Source organism: Lactuca serriola, chromosome 5 (genome assembly GCF_051521515.1).
Source record: "Lactuca serriola cultivar US96UC23 chromosome 5, Lser_US96UC23_V15, whole genome shotgun sequence".
NCBI lineage: Eukaryota > Viridiplantae > Streptophyta > Magnoliopsida > Asterales > Asteraceae > Lactuca > Lactuca serriola.
In genome coordinates, this window is record NC_136412.1 from 320454388 (window position 1) to 320474460 (window position 20073).

Sequence of the window (20073 nt, forward strand, 5' to 3'; positions counted from 1 at the left end):
GCAGAGACCATCTTTGCAGAACTCATGGTCATTTTCTGAAACTTTCATTTTCTTGGTCATTTATTTCAAACATCCCCTTTTTTGTTATTTCATAACTTTTCCCATATATATATATATATATATATATATATATATATATATATATATATATATATATATATATATATATATATATATATATATAATTTTGAGTTTCGATGACAAGTAATAAAACTGATTAACACTATTAAATCCAATAAAAATTGCAAAGCAATAGAGCCCTATACGTACCTTTTTTATAAAAAGTTCGAATTTTAGTCAAACAAGTTATGTTTGCCTCAAGATCCTCTTTTGAGATATTTTGACCACTATCAATAAAATTCCACCAATAAGTATTAATTTATTTTATTAATCTTTTAATAATTAAGTTTATAGGAATTAATCATCTTATTCATTAAAATCGGGACTAATGAGAATTTAACCTTAACCAATTTAACCATTTTAAAAATATTTGCATTATAGGTATTCGACTGAAATTAAAACCGAGAAAAATTATACAATATAAACTTACTGGTTATTTCTTGACTATGCAAAGACATAAATACCCTTTATACCTTATCATTATATTAGTATAAGTGTATAACAAACACAACATATTTAATCAAGAAGAAAATCTTGTTGGAAGTGTGTCTCAAATTCCATGAAATTTCGTGAACAAGGTTGAGTAATAACCAAAAAGAAATGAGTCACTACACACATTGTCCCTAGAAAACACATAAAAACTGGAAAAGTTTTCAAAAAGTCGGCAACTAAAAGATAAGTGCAGTAGTATTTGCCAAACCTTTTGCAATTACTTGTCAATACAAAATCACTTTTATGCATCCATCATGTGAAAAGTGGATTTCAATAACTAACACAACCTTTTGCAACAAAACCAAGTTGAAACTAATTACTTTGTGGTGTTTAGACATACACTTTTTAAATAATTATCGCACCTTAAAAATAAGTAGTTTTTCATTTATATCTCTTTTATGGCAATTCTTTAAATCCGATTTTTTTTCACCTTAATACTCAAACTCATCATATGCCATTCCCCTTTATAAGGCTTTCGCATTCCTCTCTTTTCTCAAAGATTTCAAACACCATCTCCTTTCTTTATAACTACAAACTAGAAAAACCAACTTCGTTCTCTTTGTCTCCACCACCACCACCCACCTCCACTCACCACCACCACCACCACCATGCTTAAACATAACACTCTTATCTTCAAGATCTTGACAGCTCTAATACTAGGCTGTGACTTCCACCGGAGCAGAATCTCTTCCACCACCAACTTTGCCGCCTCCACCACCAACCTCCTCCATGCAACACTCACGTCATTAATGACTGAACTGAAACTTTCCGGTGAACTCCAATTCGACAACCTCCACCATGCCGCCAAAGACTTCGGCAACCGCTACCACCTCCTCCCTGCCGCCATCCTACACCCCAAATCCGTCTCCGACATCTCCTCCCTCATCACCTACGTATTCCAAATGGGACCCACGTCAGGGTTAACCGTGGCGGCACGTGGCCACGGTCACTCCCTCGAAGGCCAAGCACAAGCCCACCACGGGGTGGTGGTCAACATGGAATCATTCGGTCAATCTCAAGGAATGCAATTCCATATCCATGGTGACAAACCGTTTGTAGATGTCTCAGGTGGTGCACTTTGGATTAATATTTTGCATGAAAGTCTTAAACATGGTTTTGCACCAAAATCATGGACTGATTATCTTCATCTAACCGTTGGTGGCACGTTATCCAATGCGGGGATTAGTGGACAAGCTTTCCGACATGGACCTCAGATCAATAATGTCTACCAATTACAAGTTGTTACAGGTATTTTTACTGGTTACTGGATACTGGTTACTCGTTTATGGATAACAAAATGAATGTCAATATAGATTTTTCAAAAAGTTTTTCTACCAAAAAAATAACAAGAATAGAAAGAAGTGGCAATGGCATAATGCCATATGGATGATAGGAGGAGTAGTGATGACAAACGAACGACATTGTCATATTATAGCCTGGGGAAAAGACTTTTTTTGAGGGACCAACTAAAAAGAAAGTACAACTACAATTTCTTGGAACATAAGGGTACCCGAAAGTGACTAATCTTGAAGGGTACGATGGTAAATTGACATTATGTAAAAGTGACAACAAGTAGTGTCTACTCAGATACCCACCACTTATAGGAGATTAAAAAAAAGCTTTATTTTAACTGATTTTTTTTTGCAGGGACAGGACAAGTAGTTACATGTACAGAGGACATGAATTCTGATCTCTTTTATGGTGTTCTTGGAGGACTTGGACAATTTGGCATCATCACCCGAGCTCATATTTCACTCGAACCCGCACCCAAAATGGTAATTAATTTTGTTCTCAGTCACATCAAACACAGTACAGCCTGTTATGTTCTGTATTATTTATGTGAAAAATGGGATCTAATTCTTGATTTTGACAGGTGAAATGGATTAGAGTTCTTTATTCGGATTTCACTACATTTACGAAAGATCAAGAGAAATTAATATCATCCGATAGTTCATTCGATTATGTTGAAGGGTTTGTGTTGATAAACAGAACTGGGTTACTTAATAATTGGAGATCTTCTTTTAAATGTAAAGATCCTGTTCAAGCAAGTCAGTTTTTTTCTGATGGGAAAACTGTCTTTTGTTTGGAAATCGCCAAGTATTTTAAGCAAGAAGATGTTGAGACCATTGACCAGGTACTTTGATAGATTTGTTTATTATAGCTTCTTATTTTCATTTATGTTTGTTTAAAACCAAACTTGATATAATTTATGTTTGTTTATATGCAGAAAATTGAAATGTATTTGTCGAAATTGAATTATAATGAATCCACTTTGTTTGTATCGGAAGTGTCGTATGTGGAGTTTTTGGATAGGGTTCATGTGTCAGAGTTGAAGCTGCAAGAGAAGGGGCTATGGGATGTTCCTCATCCATGGTTGAATCTTCTTGTTCCCAAAAGCAAAATCCACAAATTTGCAAGTGAAGTTTTTGGGAAAATTCTCACTGATACTAGCAACGGGCCTATACTCATTTACCCAGTCGACAAGTCTAGGTAATCTTACAATAAAAGCAATTAGCTTGATTAGACAGAACAAAACAAAACAGGTTGTACTGCATTTGACATGCATTGGATTGGGACCAGGAGCAGGACCGATGTCAATGGGACAAAAATTGCAATTTTTTGTCTTGCTGAACAAGATGAGACAGGGATTCGCTTGCGATCTCTCGTCTGTTAAAAAGACATAAATACCTTCCCCATCCTCATCATCAAAAATAGCCCTAGAAAGCTTATCTATCTGGTTATGCCCCGTCTTGTGTAACAAACACAACCTTAAGGTTGTGTTTATTATACAAGACAGGACAAGACAAGACAAGGCAGGCTTTCAAGCGCTATTTTTGATGATGAGGATGAGGAGGGTATTTACGTCTTTTTCACAAACGAGAGATCGAACACGAATCTCTGTCCCATATTGTTCGGTGGTACAAAAAAATTGAAATTTTTGTTCCATTGGCATCGGTTCCGGTTCCGGTCCCAGTCCAATACATGTCAAACGCGGTACAAATAAAACTTTCATCATTGTACCAGTGTTTTAAGTTGTGGTATTGTATGCTTTTTTTTTGTAGGTGGAACACCAAAACATCGATGGTGACCCCAACAGAGGATATCTTTTACCTGGTGGCATTTCTATCTTCAGCAATGCCATCTTCGGAAGGAACAGACAGCTTAGAATACATTCTAAGTCAAAACAAAAAGATTCTAGAAGTATGTGAAACTGCAAAACTTGAAACGAAGCAGTATTTACCCCATTACAATACCCAAGAGGAATGGAGAACACATTTTGGGAGTCAGTGGGATGTTTTTGTTAGAAGGAAATTAACGTATGACCCTCTAGCAATATTAACCCCTGGTCAAAGAATCTTCCAAAAAGCAACCACTTATTTATAACACCACAAGAATCCATATGAATCTAGCTCGAATTAGAAATGCATAAAAAGTTATAAAATGATTAAATGTACATATTAATTGGAAATCTTTTGTAATTTTCCCTGGAGCATTTGTAACAACGAGCAGTATATAATATGGTAAATTTCCACCATGTTAATTTTGGTAATTACTCGGAGAAAAAAATGAAATATATCATTTTTAAATAACGGTTAAGTGCAAGAAATAGCAATGTATTTTCCTTGATTAGTTTATTATAGCATCTTACTTTTATTATTCCATTTACAGTATTGTACATTAAAAAATCGACTCAAACATAATAATTAAACGATATCATCCAAAAACAAAGTAATTTCCATTGCTATAAATAGGTAAAAATATTTAATTACATCTTAATAAGGAGAAAGAAAATGGAAGTAGGATGTTATAATACTCCGAATAAATAAAAGTGCATTGATATTTCTTAAGATCAAGTACAAAGAATTTGGACAAGAAAACTCCAGATGCATCTCCTTTTGTTGAACAAATATCAATATCAGTAGTTGTAAGTTGTAACCTGATTCCACTTAAATCTAAACCTTTCGACCATATATAAACTAATCTCTATTTTTAACCTATTCCACAAAAATCTAAGGCTTTTGACCACATATACGTATGTTTTCTACAGCATCTGAAGGCAGTATGTCATCAGGATTCAGGAGTGACAGTTATTATACGGTTAAGTAGCAATATCGCATTGTCTGCGTAACGGGTGATGAATCTAGTACAATGTTTCAATTCATAGGTCGCCATAAACGAAAAGGATCCAAACAGACGAACATGAAAACGAATTTGTCAAATTGGGAAAGTAAAGGGGAATTAATTAGGGTTTAGAAGAATTATAGAATTAGGATTTACCCGGTGAGTAGACCATCGCTTCGAACATGTGGGCCTTAGATCGCTTAGATTCCATGATTGAGGGTTTGTCGCAACTCTCAAGATATACTCAAAATATTTTTAAAGTAAATGGGCAAAATGGTTTCTGTAGTACGTCGTTTTCGTGTGTTGGTTTAGAAATGATTTCTTTTTTGTTATATATATATATATATATATATATATATATATATATATATATATATATATATATATATATATATATATATATATATATATATATATATATATATTTTAATGTTGTCAATATTGAATTTTATTTAGGATTGTTCTAAGCTTTATAAGATCATGATCATATAAATTCTATCAAATTGAATTAGATTCAAAATTTGCTCATAAGATCTTGTTTTTATAGTACCCATTATAATTTGACATATCTCACTTATAGATTTTTTTTTAATTTATTAAGCATGAACCATAACTCTTATTCCTAAAACTCGTATAAGTTAGGAAGAGAACATCTTTAGCAGAAAAATTAACAAGATCATTGGGATCATGTACAACTAAAAGCATACAATCATAAAGATAATAACATAAGTGTAAGATATTGTATAACTCAAGATGAACGAAACCCCTCCAAGGCAATTTGACATGATTGTCTAGAAGTTTAAAATATTTTACAAAACAATAATAAATTTTAGAAAAACAATTTGCAGATAAAAGTCACAAACGGTTAAGTCCTTAACATTTAAAATGTTTAATGTGTTGATGCATACGAGGGTGTAACAAAACAATCAATAGACAAAGATAAAGTAATATGTTTACGTATATTTTATCTAAAAATATATAACGTCTACTAAAAGTCCATAGCTTCATCCATCTTTAATATTCTTCTAAATTTCCTAATATGAACACATGTCACAATAGGTAGGCTAGGATGGGGAAGCCTGCCGAGTATTATCGAGGTTAGACATTGTTTAAATATAAGAAACTTAGTCATCCCTTGCACATTGTAAAGGATTCGAAAAGCCATAAACATGAACTACATGAGGGGTAGCAAGTCACATGTGCAACATCGAATGATAGAGTGTTATCAAAACATCAAGAACATAGAGTTAGTAACCAGGTCATGAGTGGTCACACAAGTTTCAACCCGTTCTAAAGTTGATGTACATCTTCAATGATCAAAAAACAGTTCAAAAATTTGAAAGCTTGTACACAATTCAAAACTTCTTTATAAAAACTTATTTCATGAATATGCACATATTAAATATAGCGTTTCACTTAGTATATGCACATAATATTTCAAATATGGAAAGTTTTAAGTAAACTACATAATATGGACATTTGTTATTGGGTAATGAACTCACCTTGACACGAGTATATATTTTATATCACTTCCACAAGTGTTTGAGTGCTTACTCATCACCTAAAGGCCATAGTTAATTAGTCAATTATTTCCAAATCAATATCATAAATACCTATAACTAAGATTAACAATTTTTATAACTCTTTATATTGCTAAATTTTTATTCTAAGTCTTTAGAAGAGTAATGGAGTTGATTAGGTGTCCAATGGATTATAATAGAGAAAACAAATGCTTATGTGCGGAGACAAATGAAAACAAGGACCGTGTTTTGTTTCCCTTGGAAAAAAACATGACATTCTTTTCCTTAGATAATCCACTTCATGCATTTTCATCCAAAAATGGAATTATACCTTGGAAATTTGACCCTAACATTTCATTCACCATTTTTAATGACTTCTATTGATTGACTATGTGACATCCCCATTTTTACGGCCAGAAAAGACCGATTTAGTTTATGTTTTTAAAAAAAAATCAGAGTAACTTCTTAAGAAAAGTGTTGCGGAATTCTGTTGTAACATCCCGAGTTCAGGAGTGCAAGTTCAGGGTTCAAAGTGTAAATGTGCATGGGTGGACTCGGCGAGTCCATGGGTGGACTCGGCGAGTAGGGTCGCGATTCTGGTCGCGTGTTAAGTGGCCAACTCGGCGAGTCGACGGCTGGACTCGGCGAGTTGGTGTTGTGTGGAGAAAACCCTAATTTCGGAGGATGAGCCCTATATAAAGGACATTATACCCTCTCCCCAACCTCTTTACCCTCTCTTGAAGTCTAGAAAACCCTAATGCACGATTGTGAGTGATTTGAGAGCATTTGAACCTTGGAGAAGAGATTTTGGAAGAGATCTTGGAGAGTTAAGAGGCTTGGAGCAAGGGGCTTTGCAAGGATTTAGATTTCTCTTCTGTTGGAGCTTTCTTTTGAGGTATTATTTCGTTGTTTGGGCTGTTATTCATCTAGATTCATCATTTTGGAGTATTTGGAAAGAATAGCTTGTGATATTTTGAGTTTGGAGGTTATATTTGAGGTTGCTACCTCAGATCTGGAATGGAAAAGGTCTAGAGTGCATTAAAGTCCCTGTTCTTGAGTGATTGGTGAAGCCATCTTGTCCCAAACCCTCACCCTAGAGTGTTATATGCTTAGATCTCTTTGGATTCACGTAAAGTTTGCCACTTTACGTGATGGATGGGTTGTACAAGGGTAGATCTATGGTTTGGATCATCTGCATGGTCTGGAAAGCTTCTGTATAGATTAAGATCTAAGGGTACTCGGCGAGTCACAAGGGTGTACTCAGCGAGTTGCATGAAGGTGGGCAGGAACTTGACGAGTTGGAAGACCAACTCGGCGAGTTGGTTGAAGATAGCCTTGGACTCGGCGAGTCTGATCGTGAGGTCCTAACCTTCTTCTTGTTGAGCCGTGAATCGGTGAGTCAAGGGAGGACTCGGTGATTTGAGTGCGAGGGGACTCATAGTTGTTGGACTCGGCGAGTTGAGTCGCGAATTAGGAGTTCTAAGCATGGGGACTCGACGAGTTAGCGGGTTGACTCGGCGAGTAGAGTCAGTCAGGAGGTTGACCTTGACTTGACTTTGACCAAGGGTTGACCAGTTGACTTCCAGGGGCATTTTGGTAATTGTTGGCATTTGTTTTGAGTTTAGTGTTGGTGTTGGCTAGTGGTGGAGATCGTATCAGTGGTCGGAGCATCTCGGTCTTATCTTTTCAGTCAGCAGTTGCGAGGTGAGTTATCCTCACTATATCGATAGGGTCTACGGCACCAAGGTCGGACCTTTATCAGATTGTAATCCGGGTATCGTTGTTATGTTATTGATTTGCTATGTTTGCATCCTGGTAGTTAGGATGGTATATGTTAGAGACCTGGTTAAGGTCGGTATCCTGGTATATAGGATGATGTTATGTTATGTGATCTGCTAGATCGGTTTGATTGGATGTGAATTGCTATATGATTGAATGTTTATGTGCACATGGTTGTTGGACGGGGGTTGGGTTGAGTCGGGTCCTGCTTTGTGTTGTAGGCCAACATACCCAGGGCGGACCGATTATCCTGAAGGCCCAGCGAGCGGTCCGGATAGGCTGTAGGCCCCAAGAGGGCGGACCAGACGTGCCGAGGCTCGGAGAGTGGACCAGGCCGACTGAAGGCCCAGTATGGGCGGACCAGTCATACTGTAGACTCAGAGAGTGGACCAGGTGGATTGAAGGCCCGATGCGGGCAGACCAATCACACTGTAGACTCGATGTATATGGCTAGACTCGGAGGGTGGACCAGGTGGACTGAAGGCCCGATACGGCGGACCAGTCACACAGTAGACCCGAAGTGCATGGCTGTTTTGTGTTCTGTTATGATATGGCATGTTGTACGTGTATGGTATATGTGGTTGGTATTTTGGGGGTATCTCACTAAGCTTTTGGGCTTATAGTTGTGGTTTAATGTTTTTCAGGTTCTTCAGGAGACCGTGGCAAGGCAAAGGCATGATCGTACCGCTCCTCATGATTATGTTTTATGATGTGGTTCTGGGAGTATTCTGATAATAATTGTATTGAATACCTTTTTGTAATAACTTTATGAAACTGGGTTGTTTTTGAAAAGTTTAAATTGGTTGAAATTTTTAAAGTGTTACATCTGTTCCAAGAAAAAAAAACATGATAAATATGTTATCAAAGCATTTCTGAAGAAATTTGTTTTTATTCCTTTTAAATCCTTGGGATGTCAACGTCAATAGAAACATAAGCATAAACAGAACTTACATTCATTTACACTAGTGATCTACATCTCTTTAATCCCATAGTGAAGTGTAGCTTTATATCGACACCTGTTATACAAATAAACTGAGTGGGTCAGGTTGGGAAACCTGGTGAGTACATAGGGTTTTCAATCCACAATAATAAAGTTATTATGTTTTATCATCAAACAATCAACCCAATTATCCATCCCCATTATCTTCTTTAATTCCTAGGGATCTACCCTAAGGATCATCTATCACTCATTCCTAAGGGTTTTCCTAAGGAACGGGCATGAAGTCCATTGTCGCCAAGGTTTATACAACAAGCACTAAATCCATAGCTGCCAGGGTTCATCCAACGGGTGCTAAGTCCATAGCTCTCATTTATCGACAATATTATTTGCGGGATTCCACCTGTAATACATGTCAACGGGTTTTTATAGTACATCGGGTGAATGTATCGTTCACAACACCTACAGGTAGCGAGCCTGCTAGTGTTCCACAAACTGTCAAGAATAGTCCATGGTTGTCATCCGTACTCTGCTAGATGACTGGGCCATCGTTTGGGTAAAGGTTTCTTTCATCCTCTAACTCAACTTTCATCACACACCAAATATTTCATCTACCCATGTTTTACCCAACATATTTGAAGATATAAAATACATATACGGTTCAAATCTGAAGAAAAAGGTCTAGATATGAAAAACAAAGTTTAAATCTTTCAGCATATCTTTCAAAGCATAAAATACATGTACAGTCTAGATCTGAAGAAAGGTTCAGATCTGGGAAGAAAGAAGTTTAGATCTTTCATCCAACACATATCTCAAGTATAAATCATCCATATATCAGGTTTAGATCTGAAAAGTTCAGATCTGCAGTGAGAAAGTCTGGATCTGAAGGAAAAAAGTTCAGATCTGAAAGTAAAGAGTTAGATCTGACAAAAATACATATACCATTCAGATCTGAAGAAAAGTCTTAGATCTAAAAAGAAAAAAGTTTAGATCTGAAGGAGAAAGTTCAGATCTAGAAGAAAATTATTAGATCTGAAGGAAGAAGTTCATATCTGAAAAGAAAGGGGTTCAAATCTTTCATCCAACAAACATCTCAGGTAAACAGAAAGCATATATTTATACACATAGCACATAATTTATAGAAAATACATCATATATATGTGTAAGATGAAAGTGACTATGCACTCACCTGATAAGGAGTGATTCGGACAACACTTTGCTTCTTAAAATAATCTTCTTTAACGAAACCGGGAAGTTTGCTTGAAACCGGGCTCTAAATGGGTAGAGTTTCTAACCGAAAAACTCTTTTTCTTGGAGCCTTCGGGCTCTCCGAGGCTTCCTTCGGGGGCTAGGGGTTTTCCGAGGCTTTAGAGGGGGGTGTTAGGGAGTGTTTAGAGAGAGTGTAGTGAGAGAGAGAAGGTGGAAATGAGTGAGAAGGTCGGCTACCCTCGCATGCCTTTTATAGGCGGAGCCTCACAAGTACGTTGGGCGTACCGAAGCTCTACGCGGGGCGTACTGCTTGGTTCGTACAACACGTGGCGATATTTCGGTGGTGGTGCGTGGCTCATCTCAGACCACAAAAGATAGAAGTATGTTGGGCGTTCCGAGCTTCGTATGTGGGGCGTAGTACGAACGTTGGGCGTCCGAAGGTGCGCTGGGCGTACCCCCTCGCACAGCCTTCGTGATTTCCCACTCCAACTTCAAAAATTCATATCTTTTGCGTACGAGCTATGTTTCCGACGTTCCTTATATCCACGTGTAGGTGGACCGTACTCTACAACTTTCGTTTAGACTTCGTCGCCTAATTCTCAACCGATTTTACATTTGTATTCTTTAACAGACTGGACAATAAAGCTTGTTAAAATTTCATAACTTCTTCATCCGACGTCCGTTTTCGTCTGTCTTCTTACCGTTGCGCTACTATTAACGATATATTTGATTCTCGTTTAGGTTGTGTCGCCTAAAAATCATTCGACCTATCGTTCGAACTCTGGGTCGTGTACTGCTGATCCGAAACTTAGGAAAATCATAACTTCCTCATACGAAGTCAGATTTGGGCGTTCTTTTTATGCACGCTCTTAGTTTAAAGAAAACTATGAATTTCTTTTAGATTGCTAAGGCTAAAAAGTGCTCTATCGTAAATTCACTATTTACGTTACGTAGTGTCGTGCCGGTTTTTTCACGAAACTTCGAAAGGCCATAACTTCTTCGTTATAACTCGGATTTTGGCGTTCTTTATATCTACGGAATCCTTGTCACGACCACTAAAACGTTTTTCATAGATATCGAGTTTATCTAACATTTTATTTTTGATGCTTATTTCTATCATTTATTTATTATATTATTATAAACAAGTAATAAGCACACAAAAGCACATAATTCACATAATATTCAAGTAGTTCATATTTATTACTTTAAAACGAGTTATAATGGTTGACCCTGACTATTACATCACTATACTAATGTTTAGCCCAGAAACACGGGCGTTACAATTTTCTCTCCCTTAGGATGATTCCATCCCGGAATCATTCATCAACAAACAGATGCGGATAGCAACTCATCATGTCACTCTCCGTTTCCCAGGCGAGATTTGGCCCATTCGAAAGTTTCCATCGCACAAGCACTAAGTCGACCATCTTGCGTCACAACTTCTTCGTCTTATGGTCAACAATCGCCTTGGGCTCTTCGATTAGCCTCTTATTCTCATCCATCCTTAACTTTGAAATTGGAATTATGTCGGGAACTTCTCCTGTAAATTTCCTCAAATAACACTCATGGAATGTGTTATGAATACCATCTAGTTTTTCTGGTAGTTCGAGTTTGTAAGCTTGGTTCCTAATCCTATAAAGAACTTTGAACGGTCCAATAAACCTTGGACTCAACTTTCCTCGTTTCCCAAATCTTATAAGTCCCTTCCACGGTGAGACTTTGAGTGAAACTGAATCCCCAACTTCAAATGTCATCGGTCGTCTTTTCTTGTCAGCATAGCTCTTCTGATGATCCCGAGCTGCTAACATCCTCTCCCTGATTACTTTCAACTTTTCAACAGTCTCATGGACTATCTCGGGGCCCATAAACTATTTTTCTCTTACTTCAAGCCAACAAGACGTCGTACAACACTTATGTCCGTACAATGCTTGATAAGGTGCCATCTTAATGCTCGAATGGTAACTATTGTTGTAGGAAAACTCTACCAGAGGTAAGTGTTCATCCCAGTTACCTTGGAACTCTAGGGTACACGCTCTTAGCATATCCTCCAACGTTTGAATCATTCTTTCGCCCTGACTATCGGTTTGCGGATGATAAGCTGCACTTAAACACAATTTCGTACCCAATTCCTCTTGTAGACTCCTCCAAAACCTTGATGTGAAACGACTATCATGATCTGATACAATCGTTAAAGGAACACCATGAATTCTTACCACCTCCTTCACGTAAGCATTGGCGAGCTTATCCATAGACCATCTTTTGCTAGCCGCTATGAAGTGTGCAGTCTTAGTAAACCGATCAATGACCACCCAAATCATGTCGTGACCATCCTTCGTTCTGGGCAGTTTAGTCACAAAATCCATGGTGATGCCTTCTCATTTACCCATGGGTACAGGTAAAGGTTCTAAACTCCCATACGGCTTCTGATGTTGTGCCTTAACTCTTGTACATGTCACACACTCGGCCACATACTTTGCAACATCGAGCTTCATCGCCGGCCACCAGTAGTAAGGTTTCAAATCCCTATACATTTTTGTGCTGTCGGGGTGGATCGAGTACATGGTCTTGTGAGCTTCTTCCATCAGAATATCTCTTATTCCTCCCATTTTAGGTACCCAAATCCTATCTTGGAATACCTTTAATCCTTGACTGTTTGTACCGAACACTAACGTTTTTCCCAAACGTTCCTCCTTTCGGTCATTTTTCTCTGAAGCTTCTCCCTAAGCTTTCTTGATGCTCTTCACAATTGTTGAGACAACTTCAATCCTTAATGCCCTTGGCCTTTTCCTTTCAAGGCTCACTTTTCGGCTTAAAGCATCAGCTACAACATTTTCTTTACCAGGGTGGTAAAGTATCTCGCAATCGTAATCCTTAAGCAACTCTAGCCAGCGTCGTTGCCTCATATTCAACTCTTTTTGATCAAAGAGTTACTGAAGACCCTTATGATCAGTGAAAAGCTTGCACTTCGTGCCGTAAAGATAATGCCTCCATATCTTTAGTGCCAATACTACCGCCGCCAACTCCAGATCATGAGTGGGGTAGCTCTTTTCGTGTTCTTTCAATTGTCTTGATGCATATGCTATCACCTTATCCCTTTGGGTCAGAACACAAACCAGCTCTAGATACGTCGCTATAGACTACGAAGTCTTCAACTCCATTCTCAGAAACACCAACAAGACATGACTTGTATAATGACTTCATACGTTATCTCTTCATCTTAGTTAACAGTCGTAACTATTATGTTTCCTTCGAATGAGTATCTAACTTTTGGAATTCTTGTCTGCAGGCGGTGCTCGACCTTGCACCTGCTCCCTCTCCCATGTTGAATTTTTAATTGTGACCTTCGAGTTACAAACTCAATCCTTATTGGAGACTCCTGCTCCTTCTTAAACGGACATTAAGATAAGTTCTTTCCTTTGATTACCATAGTAGACTGATGGGTCATGTTCTAGCATGTAGTACTTCTAGCTACAAGCTTCTCACTTTAACAATGATTGTGATACTTCAATCTTCTAGTTTGAGTGGAATACTACATCGGACTTGGTTTTTCTGAACCACGTGACTAACTTGTCTTGGTCGGACTCGATTCGATATGGCCTCTTGGGTCGGAATAACAGTCATCTTCTTAGTCATTACCGAAACGATGGTATCGACAGATATGAACAAAACGGAATCAATTACTAGCTTCTTGGTAGCCTTGTGACTTTCCCTTATCCAAGTGTGAGTCTTGTGCTTCCGGTAGTATAGGCCTCTACTACCATTCACAGCTACTCATACTCATCCCAAGTATTTTCTCGCAGTTTTCCAAGTCACCATACAAGAAAATTCACACAATAGATTAACATATCAGATAGCAAAACGAAGGTTTTATATTATTCCTAGAAACGATTACATAGGTGTTCAATTTCACCATAGACTATGCCTCTAATAGGCTACATCATATGATACTACCCGCATGGCTACTACATATCTTGATCTTCGGATAGAAAAGCCTCACTCGTGATTCCTTGCGTTGTCACCTTCTTCATCGAGGATTGTCTGAGATGCTCTTGCCTTTGGCTTTGGAGGTGCATTTGCTCTTGCGGCTTCATTTTTACTTGGACGGTCCTTAGAAATATGTCCTTCTTCCCTACAACTGTAGCACACCCTCTTACTAAATGTACACTCATTGACATAATGCCCAGTCCTTCCACATTTGAAGCAAGTCACCTCCCTTCCAGAGTGTTTATTTTTGCACTTCCCGCACCATTTTTGTTTACCTCTTCCTTTTCTAGACTTTGAGAACATGTTGCTCTTGTTGGACCTTGAAGACCCCTCGAATTTCCTCTTCTTTCCAACTTCAACCTTGTTGGTAATCCTGTCATTGATCGTTTCTTCAATAGACTTAGCAACCCAGATGGTTGCCAAAAGAGTTGGTGCCTAGCGTACTGGCACAGTAAGTTCGTCCTTACTTTGTTGAAGTAAACACCTTGTTTCTTCCATCTGTTGATCCAATATCAACCGCTCCATTACCTGTAGTCTTGCCATCGTGATTGGTTTAGGTGAAACTGCTACTTCTGGTGCGTTTCTCAATCACTTGTGGTTCAGGCTGCGGGTTACCATTTTTGAGTCCGCTTCAAGTGCTCACCATGTCGATCTATACACCAAAATCAAATGTTTATAAACCTATACACATAAAATTTCCAAATCAGGTCGGCAACAGACCATAGATCTGGTAGCATCATAATTCATTTAGCACATAAAACAAGTTAGGCATCTTTCCTATAATAAACTAGTGCTCGTGTCTAAAATACGGTAGACACTCATCTCACAATCATCGCTTAGCATTCTAAGTTTAAGTCTAGAAATCCTACAAATTCCTAGTTCGCTTAAACTAATGCTCTGATACCAACTGTGACATCCCTATTTTTACGGCCAGAAAAGACCGATTTAGTTTATGCTTTTTAATAAAAATCAGAGTAACTTTTTAATAAAAGTGTTGCGGAATTTTGTTCCAAAAAAAACATGATAAATATGTTATCAAATCATTTTCGAAGACATGTATATTTATTCCTTCTAAAGCATTGGGATGTCAACGTCAATACAGAAACATAAGCATAAACATAACTTACATTCATTTACACTAGTGATCTACATCTCTTTAATCTCTTAGTGAAGTGTAGCTTTATATCGACACCTGTGATACAAATAAACTGAGTGGGTCAGGTTGGGAAACTTGGTGAGTACATAGGGTTTTCAATCCACAATAATAAAGTTATTATGTTTTATCATCAAACAATCAACTCAATTACCCATCCCCATTATCTTCTTTAATTCCTAAGGATCTACCCTAAGGATAATCTATCACTCATTCCTAAGGGTTTTCCTAAGGAACAGGCATGAAGTCCATCGTCGCCAAGGTTTATACAACAAGCACTAAATCCATAGCTGCCAGGGTTCATCCAACGGGTGCTAAGTCCATAGCTCTCATTTATCGACAATATTATTTGCGGGAGTCCACCTGTAATACATGTCAACGGGTTTTTATAGTACATCGGGTGAACGTATCGTTCACAACACCTACAGGTAGCGAGCCTGCTAGTGTTCCACAAACTGTCTAGAATAGTCCATGGTTGTCATCCGTACTCTGCTAGATGACTGGGCCATCATTTGGGTAAAGGTTTCTTTCATCCTCTAACTCAACTTTCATCACACACCAACTATTTCATCTACCCATGTTTTACCCAACATATTTGTAGATATAAAATACATATACGGTTCAAATCTGAAGAAAAAGGTCTAGATCTGAAAAACAAAGTTTAAATCTTTCAGCATATCTTTCAAAGCATAAAATACATGTACAGTCTAGATCTGAAGAAAGATTCAGATCTGGGAAGAAAGAAGTTTAGATCTTTCATCCAGCACAGATCTGAAGTATAAATCATCCATATATTAGGTTTAGATCTGAAAAGTTCAGATCTGCAGTGAGAAAGTCCGGATCTGAAAGAAAAAGTTCAGATCTGAAAGTAAAGAGTTAGATCTGACAAAAATACATATACCATTCAGATATGAAGAAAAGTCTTTAGATTTGAAAAGAAAAAATTTAGATCTGAAGGAAAATCTAGATCGGAAGGAGAAGTTCAGATCTGGAAGAAAATGATTAGATCTGAAGGAAGAAGTTCAGATCAGAAAAGAAAGGGGTTCAGATCTTTCATCTAGTGAACATCTCAGGTAAACAGACAACATATATTTATACACATAGCACATAATTTATAGAAAATACTTCATATCTACGTGTAAGATGAATGTGACTATGCACTCACCTGACAAGGAGTGATTCAAACAGCACTTCACTTCTTAAAATAATCCTCTTTGACAAAACCGGGAAGTTTGCTTGAAAACCGGGCTCTACACGGATAGAGTTTCGAACCGAAAAACTCTTTTTCTTGGAGCCTTCGGGCTCTCCGGGGCTTCCTTCGGGGGCTAAGGGGTTTTTCGAGGCTTTAGGGAGGGTTTAGGAAGTGTTTAGAGAGAGTGTAGTGAGAGAGAGAGAAGGTGGAAATGAGTGAGAAGGTCGGCTGCCCTCGCATGCCTTTTATAGGCGGAGCGTCACAGGTAGGTTGGGCGTACCGAAGCTCTACGTGGGTCGTACTGCTTGGTTCTTACAACACGTGGCGATATTTCGGTGGTGGTGCGTGGCTCATCTCGGACCGCAAAAGACAGAAGTACGCTGGGCGTTCCGAGCTTCGTACGCAGGGCGTAGTGCGAACACTGGGTGTCCGAAGGTGTGCTAGGTGTACCCACTCGCACAACCTTCGTGATTTCCCACTCCAACTTCAAAAATTCATATCTTTGCGTACGAGCTCTGTTTCTCACGTTCGTTATATCCACACGTAGGCGGGAGCGTACTCTACAACTTTCGTTTAGACTTCGTCGGCTAATTCTCGACCGATTTTAAATTTATATTCTTTAACAGATCGGACAATAAAGCCTGTTAAAATCAAATTTTAAGTTAGGTTGATAACACAAGTTTCAAGTCAAACAAGTTAAACCAAAGTTTGTTCGATTTAAATTCAAAATCACCATTTGATCAAATTGAAGTAGTTGACTTCATGATTTGAACCAATCAAACTAAATTGTTAGTTTAAATCATGATTCGGTGTTAAAAAGTAATCAAATTCATTTTCTGTAAATTCTACTTTAAATTCTCATGATCAAGGGTCTAAGAGTAGTAACACAACATTATAAACTTGATTTCAAGCCAAATTAGGAGATATTGTTGTTAATTTATGAAGTTTTAACACGAAATCCTAATTAGAACTTCAATATATGGCAGAACCGTAAAAGTCCACATAAAATTCATATTTTTGAAGGATTCCTAAACCTAAAAGACAAAATGAAGAAGATGAACGTGGATTATTGTCTTTTTAGGGTTCCTTGATGATCCAAGCACTGATTCCAAGACTTCAATCAAGCTTTTGGTTGTAATTTTCTCTTTCAAAATGGGAGGAGAGAGTGGCTTTAAGGTGCTTATGTCTCAAGTTTCTAATTTTTTCAAGTTTACCCAAATGAATTTAAGGTGTTTATGTCTCAAGTTTCTAATTTTTTCAAGTTTACCCAAATGACTTCTAATTTGACCATTAACTTAACTAAAACAAATTTAAGCTATTTTATTTAAATATTAACAATTGACGTACACATCAAGTTTAGTCAAGTCAAGCTATGTTCATATCTTTTTTTCCACTTTTGGCAAGTTTGGTCCTCCAACTTCTTAACTTTAAACTTTGATCTCAAAATGGCATAGAATAACATTTCTACTTTAAAAGCTCTGACCTAAGCCCTAAAACGTTATATCTTATCAATTTAGGTCCAAAACCTAGTTTACTTACTTAAGTCAAATCATGCCTAAATTTCTATAATTGACAAGATCAATCCTCACTATTTAAATTTTCATTTTAATCTAATAAGGCTAGTATAACCTAGATAACATTTCTAATATCTAATCTTCTAATCTAAGCTTAAATAATAATAATAATAATAATAACAACATATAAGCTTATATTTTAATTAAACGGATTTACTATCAAAAGAATATTTGGCCTAGTGGTAAGGAGTGACTTTTTCAATCGAAAAGTCATGGGTTCAATACCTCCTTAGACACATAGGTGGTAATTTAGGAATACATTAGTTTGTCGTTCCAAAAAAATAGATTTACTCAAATGTTATTCCTTAAGTCCGAATCTTTAAACTTTTGACCTAACTTAACATATAATTAACTAATTAAATTTTAATTTGATTATATTAGCTTAACCAACTTTGAAATTCCAAATTAACCATTTCATTAAATAATTATTTTTATTTAATTTGATTTTAGAAAATATATTTTAATTACAAGGAATTTCACATAAAGATGAAAACTTCTAACCATAAATTAGGGGTGTTACACATTAGTTCTTTGAGATTTGTAGTTCTTTAGCCAAAGAGCAATTTTGTCTTAGATTTTTTATAAGATCATATAGATTTTTAGTTAAGTCTAAATTCTTTGTCTACCCTATTTTGCTACTTCAGAGATGTTTTCCTATTACATTTCACATCCAAAATATTTACGAGATTGACTATCAATGAATACAAAGACGAGTTTACGAGCCAATTACAGTTATTGTATAACATATAGTATGAAAAAACATAGATAGTACAACCAACCATATTGACCAAATTTTGTTAATATATCTTTTGTTTAATATAATGCAAAAGAAATAGAGAAATTAAATATCCTCCTACCTTTTAATCTTACAAATCTTCATACCCATTTAATTGATGACATGTGTCATATTAGTATCCTAAAATATCATTAAATCTCATTAAATGAGCATTACATGTTACACATGTCACCATTTCATTGGGTAGGAAGATATGTAAGAACAAAAAGTAGGAGGATATTTAATTTTTCAAAGAAATATATTTTCATCAAATTTTGTTAATTTTCATTTCATATATATAAAAAAATCGTTTCTTTCTTTCATTTCACCATATTGTTAGCTAGCGTGGCTTTTACCACGATCCAATCAATCTGTAAAGGTCATCAAATTACACCAACCATACTGGCCAATTTCGATCTAGTTTCATGTTTTAAACATTGTTTGAAAAAGAAAAGTTGGTTCTATAGGGGTGAGCATCGTGTTGTTCCGTTTTCTTTTTAAACGAAACAATCATAATTGGTTTTTGACTTCGGAAAAATCATTATATTTAGGATTTATGGTTTTGGCTTTTGGTTTTCTCCATTTTTTTTCTTGTTTTTAGTTTTTGTATTCTATTTATTGAGTTTTTTTTATAAGGAATGTCAGTACAATATATGTCAGCAAGTGATTTCCTAAAAGAAATAATAGACAACAAAAACACATTTCTACTATTTTAATTTTCAATACAAACTGTTAAATGCATATGAAGTATTTTAATTTGTAACATAATCAAATAAACGAATACATAAAATGACATTGTATTGGATATTTTGGATTCGGTTTTGCTTTCATACAACAAAATCCAACACAACCTAAAAGTTCGGTTTTTCTAAAAACCAAAAACCAAATTGGCAGTTTTCAAAAGTCCTATTACGTTTTTGTTCGGTTTCAATCATTCACACGCCCCTAGTGTATATACTTAAATGATAAAATTAAGATTATAAAGTAACTGAACGTTCAACAACGAACAGTCTGTAAACTGTTCGGCGGGAAATTCGTTTATTTAATAAAAAACAAACATGAACTCGTTCAACGAACTAGCATGAACGATGTTTGTTTAAGTGTATTTATGTTTGTTAAAGTTTGTTTGTCTACGTTCATTTAAGTTCGTTTTTTATGTTCTTTAATGTTAAAGTATGTTCGTTTAAATTCATTTGTGTTTATGTTCATTATGTTC

General features: G+C 36.6%; 1 protein-coding gene and 1 long non-coding RNA gene across 2 annotated transcripts; one reads left to right on the forward strand and one right to left on the reverse strand.

Moving 5' to 3' along the window:
• The first annotated feature begins 1091 nt into the window (after positions 1-1091).
• LOC145055058 (cytokinin dehydrogenase 1-like) lies at positions 1092-4215 on the forward strand. Its single transcript, XM_079003340.1, has 5 exons — positions 1092-1860; positions 2260-2387; positions 2486-2746; positions 2840-3102; positions 3675-4215. Exons 1-5 carry the CDS (start codon positions 1221-1223, stop codon positions 3994-3996), a joined length of 1614 nt encoding a protein of 537 aa, XP_078859466.1. The 5' UTR covers positions 1092-1220; the 3' UTR covers positions 3997-4215.
• Positions 4216-4326: 111 nt separating this feature from the next.
• LOC145051909 (uncharacterized) lies at positions 4327-5033 on the reverse strand. Its single transcript, XR_013683860.1, has 2 exons — positions 4891-5033; positions 4327-4753 (listed from the first exon to the last, which is right to left on the reverse strand). It is a non-coding gene; the product is annotated as an uncharacterized LOC145051909 (long non-coding RNA).
• Positions 5034-20073: the final 15040 nt, after the last annotated feature.